The 11,292-nt window shown below is 42.7% G+C and overlaps 1 protein-coding gene across 1 annotated transcript in view; it reads right to left on the minus strand.

Annotated features, from left to right (window-relative positions):
* WLS (wntless Wnt ligand secretion mediator) overlaps positions 1 to 11,292 on the minus strand; it is a 103,737-nt gene that overhangs the window by 25,495 nt on the left and 66,950 nt on the right. Inside the window, exons 3-5 of the mRNA XM_005868061.2 lie at positions 9,727 to 9,851; positions 3,899 to 4,060; positions 2,523 to 2,659 (exon numbers count right to left, since the gene is read on the minus strand). Coding sequence (XP_005868123.1) covers positions 2,523 to 2,659; positions 3,899 to 4,060; positions 9,727 to 9,851 — 424 coding nt within the window. The remainder of the gene's footprint in view (positions 1 to 2,522; positions 2,660 to 3,898; positions 4,061 to 9,726; positions 9,852 to 11,292) is intronic.

Consider the following 11,292-nt stretch of genomic DNA (forward strand, 5'->3'; position numbering starts at 1 on the left):
TATTTGTTATCACACTATCTTCACCTATAAGAATATTTATTGTTATCATGCTTTCCTCAACAACTGTGAATTATATGAGCATATTCGTTTCAGTAATAAGTGACTCCAAACAATATGAAATGCACATTCTTTTAATGGCTTGTTTAGTGTGTATTTTGCTTCCCCCATCACACTATTAATTGCCATTTCTCTATCAAATTATTCATTGAGTCACTGATTTATTCCTATTTTCATTCATTATTAATGAAATACATATGTTTATTAAGCACAGATTATGCACTGGGCATTTTGTTAGGGCTATAAATACCAAATATGACCAGTTCTTCCACTCCTGGAAATATGTTTAGTGCCTCGGCCAGATAAAGAGACAAAGTGTGATAAGCGGTATGATAGAAGTGTGTGCATGGGCTGCTACTGGGACCTCTAACTTTGACAGAAATTGAGGTGAGTTGTGAGTCAAGGATAAGGAGGTGGAGGGCATTCCAAGCAGAGGGAAATGCGTGGATGGAGGCACAGCAGCCTGCAACAGCCTGAGCATTTGGGGATCCGCATGAGGCACTTATCAGGAAACGTCAGGACATGATACCAGAGAAGTGAAAAGGGGTGAGCTCATGAGGAAACTTGAATACCTCATTAAAGAATTTGCAATTTATCCTGAAAGAACTGAACCAATAAAAAAGGTTCAACAATGGAGTGACATGATATTTCATTCATCCATTCATTCATTCATTCAACAAATTCGTATTTATTGATTTCCTTCTATGTACCAGTCACTATTCTAGACACTAGGGATGTAACAGATAGCAAAACAAGATCCCACTCTTGTGATACCTGCATTCAGATGGGGTTAGAGGAGGGATATAAGAGGAAAGATAGTAAATAGAGAATGATTGTTATAAAGAAAAATAAAGCAAGGTGGGAGAATGGAGAGTAGTGCTATTTATATATGATGGGCAGGAAAAGCCTTTAAGATAAGATACATAAGAGCAGGGCCTGAAGGAAATGAGGAATTGAGCCACAGATCTATCTGGATAAGAGCATCTCAGATAAAGAGAACAGCAAGTGCAAAGGTCCTGGGTTTAGGCATGTTTGAGCACCATCAAGGGGATGGTAGGTGATGAAGAGGATAAGAGATAAAATCAGAGGTAGTAAGAGTCCAGAATATCCAGGGCTTTATAAACTAGGGCAAAGGAGGTGCAAAGCCAATAGAGAGCTTTGAGCAGAGGAGTGACATGATCTGATTTACACTTGAAAGGGAATCTGGCTGCCGTGTGAATAGATTATAGGGAGGAAAATGGTGGAAGCAAGGAGAACAGTTGAGAGGCTCTTTCAAATAAACCAGGTGAGAAATGATGGAGGGTTAGATTAGGGTAGTAGCAATGAAAATGGTGAGATTTCTTGGTGGGTTAGATGAGGAATGTGAAAAACCAGAAGTAAAGGGGACAGGGTGGAGTTGCCATTTCCCATGATGGGAACGCCTGGGAGAGGAACAGGTTTGAAACGGGAGGATATCCATTGTTTTTTGTGCGTGTTACATTTCTGTGTAAGTGAAGATGTTGAATAAACAGTTGGAATATTTGAATCGAGAGTTGGGAGAGGCTGAGATTGACGATTATAAATTAAGAGTCATCATTTAGGTGATTTTTAAAACCATGAGATTAGATGAGATCATCTAAGGACTAAGCACAGCTAATAAAGAGAAAAGTTCCAAAGACTGAGCCCTGGCTCCAAAGTTTAAGAGGTTGGAATTTGGTTGGAAAGAGCAATGGAGACTGAGTGATGGTCAGCAAAGGAGGAGAATGACCACAAAAAGGGTGGAAAAGGCTCAAAAAAAAAAAAGTCAGTGATCAATCATGTCAAATGCTGATAATGGGTCAAGAAAAGTGAGGACTGAGGTATGACCATTGGGTTTGGAATGTGAAGGTCACTGGTGATCCTATCAAGACCAGTTTCATGGGGTTTGGGGAGGGAGTGGTGTGTGAAATGGGCTTAAGAAAAACTAGGAGGAGAAGATATACAGACAAATTTTTTTGAGGAGTTTTGTTGTAAAAAAGAAAAAAAATGGTGTGATGGCTTCAAGGGGAAATGGGAAAAGGAAAAGTTTTGTTCAAGAATGAGAGGTAACAGAGAGTATTTGTACATTAGTGGGAATGATTTCAGCAAAAAGGAAAAAGTCAGTAATATGGGAGAAGGGGATACGTCTACAGGAGCATTGTCCTTCTGGACTGGGCTTAGTGAGGAGAAAGGCAGCTCACCCCCTGTAACAGGGAGAAGTATCTGAGTCAGACCATGGGGATGAGGAGCAAGGACAGAACAAGGAGCCGAAAGAGAGAAAGCCTGTAGCATTTAATAATAATTTGTATGTGAAAGCTGGAGGAGAAAAAAAGTCCAGAATGACTCCTGGTCAAATCACTAGCCCAAGTACTACACTGACCACTTGACCTAGATCCCACTAAACAGGAGCAGGCAATTAGATCATGCAATGCTGTGTTCCCTCAGGGTGCTCCCATCTCAACCCTTACTTTTCTAGAAGCACCGGGGGTCGGGACATCATGGTGATCCTCCTCCAATACCACACCATAATGATGAAGATGCTGGGCGTAAGGAAGGTCTTCATGGCAAACCACACCTTGGTGAAGCCTCCATTTTGGTGGATTCCCTAGAGAGAGGCCAACATTTTGAAGGTGAATATATCTTGGTGTTATTTTCTACCAGCAGAGAGAGGTAAGGGGAGACCTTGTCTGCTGAACTGTCCAGATCAAAAGCTTTCACATTCAGAGCATATACTGTCACCTACTCTCTTTGACCCCTTCTCAGGCATTGTAGAAATAGAAATCCGAAGGCATAAAAATGGACCCACTCTATACGAAGGGGATAATTAAGAATATGATCAAAGATTTTTCTGTATGGCTTTCATTGAAAAATTGGAGAAATCGTAGATGCCCAAGTTAAGATTGGTAAAATGTGTTAAAGTAAATCTATGTGAGTGTGTGTGTGTGTGTGTATTTAATATTCATTTGCTGTATATATAAAATATTCACAATATACCATTAACATATTCACACAAAAATGCCATTAAATTAAAAGAGCAAGGCCCGGCCAGTGTGACTCAGTGGTTGAGTATCGACCTATGAACCAGGAGGCCATGGTTCGATTCCTGGTCAGGGCACATGCCTGGGTTGTGGGCTCTGATCGATGATTCTTTCTCATCATTGATGTTTCTATCTCTCTCTCCCTCTCCTTTCCTCTCTGAAATCAATAAATGTATATTTTTTAAAAAGAGAGCAAGGAACAAAAGTGTTAATTGAGTATAAACCTATTTTTTGTACATGAAGGATTATATATGAATATATGTATAAAAGAATTCTGAAATCAAAACCTCAATAGTGGTTATTTCTATATGCTAGGATATTACAGGTAATTTTTATATTCTATGTGTTTACTTGTGCTTTCTAGTTCTCTACAATATATATGTATTTCTTGTGTAACTATGTTTTAGATTAAAAAATGGCCCCCTTGCCCCATGTTCTAATTTTTCCCATTAAACAAATAAATGGAAAGAACCTAAAACACCACTGCTCCTGTTGACATTTAGGCTTGCAAGGTGAAACATGTAAAAAATAACTGCTTTTATTTTGGTGCTATTCATTATGCAATCATGATCATTATCACATCTTCAATGGGCACAATAATCGCTTTATTTTCCATTTCTGTAATCTCTCACACAAATTTCTGATCTCAGCCATCATGGGTATGTGTTATTATTCTTATTTCTCAGGTGAGACAATAGAGGCTTGGAGATACAAAGTGCTTCTTTTCAACACATGTGCTCCATAACCAGTGTTCTTAGCCTGTGTTCTAGTGCTGCAGACTGCTTGGGCCAATTAGATACACTCACCACCAACCGAATATCTTTTATCTCCCCAATCCCAACGTTGATTTTCTTCTTTTCATTCACAGGCAGCCGGATGTTCAAAAGGTAGTACTTATGAGCCACAGATCCGATTTCCATGAAAGGAAGGACATCACATTCATAGTAACGGCCCTCATGCTCTGGGGTCTGGAAGAAGAACAGAGGTTTTGAGGCAGGGTCACTATTGCCAATAGACTGTCTGAACTGTCTTACCTTTGCCTCCTAGCACGAATTCTTTTAAAAAAACATATATATTTTATTGATTTTTTTACAGAGAGGAAGGGAGAAGGATAGAGAGAGAGAAACATCGACCAGCTGCCTCCTGCACACTCCCTACTGGGGATGTGCCCGCAACCAAGGTACATGCCCTTGACTGGAATCGAACCTGGGACCTTTCAGTCTGCAGTCCGACGCTCTATCCACTGAGCCAAACCGGTTAGGGCCCTAGCACGAATTCTTAAAGGTATTCCTAGCTAATGCTTAAAGGTATTCCTTAGAGGTATCAATAATAGGGCACACTAGAGGCATGGTATCTACCAGTTGCCCTTCCTCCCTTCAAAAAACAAACAGCCATTAGCCCATTTGAGGTAGAACCTAAAATGTTAGGTAAAAAGCAAAAATCTCTTCTATGTCCTTTCACTTTTCTCAGTGTTTTAATCCTCATTTGAGCCTCCTATCAGGTTCATCTGGTCTACCAGGACTGCATGCTTTTTATTTGCAGCCTGTCACTGGAGACCTGTAGGGCTCTGTGGAACAGTCAACTTCTTAATGTTCAGGAGGAAGCTCTTGCTGACATTCCGCACAGTCTCAGGTAACGGCTAATTACTTACATGGTTTTGGCCAGCAGGAGAAGCTGCAAGAAGCTGAGAACATCTATGTTTTATTGATTTGACAGAAAAAGAAGCAACTCCAGGAACCCTTGAGACTTGGGGAAGACAGAAAGGGATGACAGGTAGTAATGGGATTAGTTTGAGATGCCCAGTTGGAAATTTCTATCTCCAAAGCTTCTAAACTGCCCAAGAGGCAAGATGGCAGAAGGAGCAGACATTTTAATTAAACAAAAATTAATCCCAGTTTTTAAAAGAAGCGTCTCACCCTTCCTGCCAAGCAATTGAAGAGTTACTGCCCAGAGCATGGCAGTGGGAGGTTGGAGAGTAGGGGCACAGGTTGTTTTGAAAACTAAATTCTGCTCTCCCGCACCAGGACTCTTGGCTTTGTGTTCCTACCAAGGGGTAGAGGCTTGGGGTAAATATGGCCAAGTAGAGGCGTAAGCTTTAGCAGCCAGGGATTTTTTCCTAATAAAAGAGATGAGTGTCTGCCATCAATATTGGGTTTATATGCCAGCTTCAATGTTTTCTGATCAAATGATAGGGAAGACCTAATTTGTTGTTCCCAAGCCTAAATTCTCAGAATTTTTATAATTTTTTGTGACTCGTCAGAGTAAAAAGTCTAGTGGAAAAATCAGAAGGAAGATAATAAGGAGTCTACAGACTAACTAGTATATGAAGAGTCTTCTGCCCCTTCTGTGATCTTGTGGAGTTCTTTATTGGAGAGTCAGAACTTAGAGTGCAATAAACACAGACCTCTGTATACAGACCAAAGACACACGTGGCAAAGTAGAGGTAGAGCAGGCAAATATCTGGCTTATTTGCTTCCACTCCCTACTCAGAGCAGACATCACTAATCAATCATGATCGTTTTTTATCCTTTAAGGTTTGAGGGGCTCTTATCAGAACTACCAGTTGATTAGACTTGGCTTATGGAATTAAAAAAATTCTTCTGCAGAAAGAATCCTGCTTTTTATCTACACTTCATCTGCAGGCTGGATGATTCTTTCTGTATAGGCTGTCTTTCTCTCCTTCCTGTTCCTTTCTCTCTCTTATACATACAAATCAGGGCTAGTAGTAGCCTCTGCAGGAACAACTAAAAACACTATAGGCTCTGATTCAGCCTCGGATTAAGCTGCATTGAGGAGGTTGATGACCCCCTGTGGTAGCAGCAAGGAGGGTTTTCTGATATGTTTCCAATCAGAGTCTTGTTTTATTGAGAGTTTGAGGAGGAAGAGAACAAAACTCTATTTAGTCTAATGCCGTGGTCCCAAAAGTAGTAGTATGGGGTTGAGGGCCTGGGCCTTCCAAGTCCAGCCTTCAGCTCTGATGGGGAAGAGGTTACTTGAGTACAGCAGGAAGAAATGAATGACACTGCGTCAGACATGCCTGAGGACAGGCATTGTGCTGTGATGAGGATGGCAATGACCTGACCTTGCTCCTTGTTGGGTACCTTGTGAAGGTCATCCACCTCATTTGGCCTCACTTTCCTCATAAGTAAAACAAGAAGGTAAAATAAGATAATCTACAGGGTTCTAGTCCCCTTTCATTGTTCTCTAGGTGTCCTCCACTTCCCTGTCCCTACAGAGAGGCTAATGCTACCAACCCATGAGACAAGTTTATCTACGTTTCCTTGGCGTTGGGGCTCAGTGGTTGAACGTCAACCTATGAACCAGGAGGTCACAGTTCAATTCCCAGTCAGGGCACATGCCTGGGTTGCAGGCTCAATTCCCAGTAGGGGGTGTGCAGGAGGCAGCTGACCAATGATGTTCCTCTCTCACTGATGTTTCTTTCTCTCTATACCTCTCCCTTTCTTTCTCTCTAAAAATCAATAAAAAAAATTTATCTAAGTTAAAGAAACTGGATACACTGGATTCTGGGATCCTCGCCTAGCCTCCTGTCTCATTGATGTTTCTTTCTCTCTATACCTCTCCCTTTCTCTGTCTCTAAAAATAAAATAAAAAATTTATCTAAGTTAAAGAACTGGATACACTGGATTCTGGGATCCTCGCCTAGCCTACTTGTCTCAAAGATAAACACTGCATCCTGTTGGGGACTTTTCTGTACACACTGAAGTTCTGCTTCTGCCAGTATTTAGGACATTTAGAAAGACAGACAATCCCCCCCTCTCTCTTTACTTTCTCCCATCCCCCTTAGCCCTCCCCCAGCTCCAGCCAACTCCAGCATGAGACTGACTAATTAGGACAAATTACAGCAGGTGGCAACTTGACTTTTTTTTAACTTCGCAAGCCACCAGGGACTAAAACCCTTTACAGCAATTTCTCATTTAATCTTCAGACTCAACACTAAATTTCACTGCAATCAGAAAGCACAGATTTGATGATTCATTTTCCTTCACACTTTTCAAGGTTTAATATCTTTCTTGAAAGGGATCAACACATCCTAAAGATAATTAAGCAGCCAACACGGAGGAACAGTTGCAGGCTTCTTAATGACTCCCCCTCACTCTGCTTCTCAGTGCCTTGCAAGTGTGTGAGTGAGGTGAGAAATGACTTTTCCCTTTTCTGAGGATGAAATTCCATATCCCGAAGCTTTATAGCCTTTAGATTAGATATCCAACCAGTCTCACCTCTGAAAGACGCAGGCAACTTGCAGCAACAGCTAGAAAGGTTTTAATTAATTTTCTCTGTTGCACACAAAGATCTGAACGTGTTAGAGAGTCCCCTCTCCTGCTACCTCCAGTTTCCCTCCACCATTCATTTTTACCCACTGATTGTCCCCTGAGGGCCTCCCCAAACAACTCCAGATGGCTTTATTTTGGTTGCAAGTGGAACTATATTTGGCACTCAGCAAAGGGTCTAGGGCTGTGGTCCGCAAACTGTGGCTCGCGAGCCACATGCGGCTCTTTGGCCCCTTGAGTGTGGCTCTTCCACAAAATACCATGTGTGGGCACGCACGTACAGTGCGATTGAAACTTCGTGGCCCATGCGCAGAAGTCGGTATTTTGTGGAAGACACTCAAGGGGCCAAAGAGCCGCATGTGGCTCGCGAGCCGCAGTTTGCTGAGCCACAGTTTGCCGACCACTGGTCTAGGGCAGTGGCTCTCAAATTTTATCAAGCTTAAGAGAAGAAATTGAAATCCTCTTGAAACACAGATTCCTTGCTCCTGCACACTGAGATTTTGATCCATTAGGTTTTGGGTGTAACCTGGGAATCTGCATTTCCTACAAGCTCTCAGATGATGTGAAGCTGTCAGTCCTCAGATCATGCTTTCTGTAGCTCTAGTCTATGGAACCTGGAAGAGAGACTTAAGTGTCAGGTGCCCCAATAGGTGCTTATGCCCATGAGAGTTCTAGTGGCCCATCTGATTAACATCCTCTTTCATTCTCAAATGTGTCTCAGACTACATGTTACATGATAAGGTCATTCTGCTTATGTTCACTATCCCATGTAGTCCTTATAAAGACTCCCATAGCAGGCATTATTATTCCATTTTGCAGAAGGGAAACTGAAGCTCAGACAGAGTAAGTCAGTTTGCCTAAGGTCACGCAGACAGTAAGTGATACAGCCTGGAACTGAAGACACATGTTTTGCTCCAAATCCATGTTTTTAACTAATGTTAATTCTGTGAGCCTGCCCCGTCTTACTCCTCCTCAAGGTAGGACAGACAGGGCAGGGGCATGGTACTCAGAGGCTTCAACCTGCCATTTTACCATTCCACAGGGAATCCCAATGTTATAGTTACCGGCAAAAGCAAAAGGCCAATGCGAGGAGAGGAAAAGAACTAAACCAAACAATGGAATGGGTATTACAAAGCTATCCAAATCCTTCAGGAGCAATTGATCTGGAGATGCCATGTGACAAATGACATACTCAACAATGTGCTCTCACAAAGTTTGGCCTCTCATCCACTCACACAAAGAAAACGAGACCCTTTCTGTACCTGAAGGACCACCAGAGATCACCTATCATTGATGGTGCACCACGTCAGCACCCTTGAGAACTGTGGGTAACTGTGAGTAACAGTAACTATGGCTCCATTTCACCTTCACAGAGACTTTCAAGAGCAGAGGGGTCAGTGAGGGTGAGGGGCCAGAATGTGAGAATGTCAGGGAGGCATGTGTAAGGGCAGCACTTGGCTTTTATAAAGGGCCTCCAGCTCACTTTGATTTGGTCCTTTAATCATCAAATCCCACTATCCCTGGAGGTCATTGAATCAATCTTTGGGCCTTTGCCCCAAAGAAAATGTTTCCATATTTTCAATGCAGGATAGTAATCTCCCTCCCATGGGTGGTTGACTGAGTCCTCCTGGAAAAACCAGAGAAGGGAGTGTCTTAAAGACAGGTTAGAAGACTGAGGTTGTCTTTCTGTCTGTGGTGACTGGGATTTTTAGTCTTCGTACCTACACATGAACTTTGACAGCAAAGAGAAGCCTAAGAAAAAGAGAAGTAGACTCAGCACTACTCCAATATCAAGATGCTTATATATCAAAGTAATTTAGCAATGTTCTTCAGACACATTCAGCTATTAACCAAAGAATGAGGAATTTATTTTTATGGAGGTATTTCAGAGAAACAACTAAATCACTTCAGACAGACATTCCTTCTATTCTTTCCTCCTTTGCTGGGATAGGAAATATCTACACAGCCCTTTTCTCTACTAAGACAAAGGATAATGTGGGTTATGCATGCTAAGAAATAAGGAACATATCTGTTAATTGTAAAGCAAATCTTCCCACATAACTGGAAATCAAATAAAAACTCCAGCCCTGACTGGTTTGGCTCAGTGGATAGAGTGTCGGCCTGCGGACTGAAGGGTCCCAGGTTTGATTCCAGTCAAGGGCATGTACCTTAGTTGCGGGCACATCCCCAGTGTGGGGTGTGGAGGAGGCAGCTGATTGGTGTTTCTTTCTCATCGATGTTTCTGACTCTCTATCCCTCTCCCTTCCTCTCTGTAAAAAATCAATAAAAATTTTAAAAACAAACAAACAAAAAACTCCAACAAATTAGACGTCAAGGAATCCTACCTTGGGGGATGTGAAGATACATTTGAGTTTCCGAGGCACTCTCTCATGGGCCATTTCAGTCCATTCAGCAAACATATCATCACGGTAAGCCAGGGAAACGTCCATGGAAACTTCTGCATTTTCTCCTGCAAGAGAAATAACTCACAATTCCAAAATGGCTTTGGACACAGCTAAAAAATTCTTATTATAGGCTCTGCTGTGGAAACCAGTAAGACAAAAATATCTATATAATAAAAGCCTAAGTGACCCTATGGCGGAACAACCAGAACAACTGGTCGCTATGATGCACACTGACCACCAGGGGGCAGAAGCTCAATGCAGGAGCTGCCCCCTGGTGGTCAGTGCGCTCCCACTGGGGGAGCTCTGCTCAGCCAGAAGCTGGGCTCATGGCTGGTGAGCGCAGCAGTGGTGGCGGGAGAGGATCCCGGAGAGAAACGTGACCAGGTTTTTCAACTCCCCTCAGAGACATGGTTTAAGTACCTTTGGTGCTTTCTTCTGGACATACTCTAGTCTAACAGCACCAACAGCACTAAGGAGCAGCGAGCCAAGCGGTAAGGATCAAGGAGTCCTAGGTTGCGAGAGGGATGTCCGACTGCTGGACATCCTCTAAGGGGTCCTGGACTATGAGAAGGCGCAGGTCAGGCTGAGGGGCCCTCCACCTCCAGTGCATGAATTTTGTGCACCAGGCCTCTAGTATATAGATATTAGTGCCTATGAAACTCCAAATCTGAAATTTTAAATCTAAAGACTTAAAAGTCATCAGATGAATGTCTAGCTGAATGCTGCGTCCCCTTCTATAACCTCTGTGCAGAGATGGGGGCCTCTCTCTGAGGCAGCTCAGATGGTCATATTCTGACTCATTCAACACTTATCCTCCTATAACTTGCACTATGGGTCCTAGGTCTGCCCATAGGAGTCACATGGAAAATAAGGAACTTCTTCTGCAGAAGTTTGTTAGGCCCTGAAAGCCATACCTCATCTGTCTGTGTTTTCTCTCCTCCCGGAGAGAAACGTGACCAGGTTTTTCAACTCCCCTCAGAGACATGGTTTAAGTACCTTTAGTGCTTTCTTCTGGACATACTCTAGTCTAACAGCATCCTTGTTAACATTAGTTGCAATAAGCTCTCAAATATAAGATCTGGCCTGGCCTATGTGGCTCAGTGGTTGAACAGAATTCAACCTATGAACCAGAATTCTTAGTCAGGGCACATCCTGGATTCTAGGGAGTGGCTCTAGAATTAAGCCTTGGATTGACCTGTGGCAGAGCCACAAACAAGTCCCAGCTTAGAGGGCAGAGCCCTCTTAGCATAATTAAGCTTGACCTTATAAGCTCACTAGATCCTTCCTGGGTAGCTAATGGACTGTGGGAGGTGCAGCAAGTGCTGCCAAAACAAGTGAAACTCACAAGAACATTGTAACTATGTTGACCACTACCTTGTTTTTCTCTGACTATTAAATAAAGCCTCAGCTTGCTGGCTGGATCCCTCTCTGTGGCCTCATCCAGGCACAGGAGATCCACCAAGCCCCAGCTATATTCTCTTTGTCTGTCTTTAATCCTTTGCCGCC

The sequence above is a fragment of the Myotis brandtii genome, unplaced genomic scaffold, assembly GCF_000412655.1.
Source record: "Myotis brandtii unplaced genomic scaffold, ASM41265v1 scaffold26, whole genome shotgun sequence".
Classification (NCBI taxonomy): domain Eukaryota; kingdom Metazoa; phylum Chordata; class Mammalia; order Chiroptera; family Vespertilionidae; genus Myotis; species Myotis brandtii.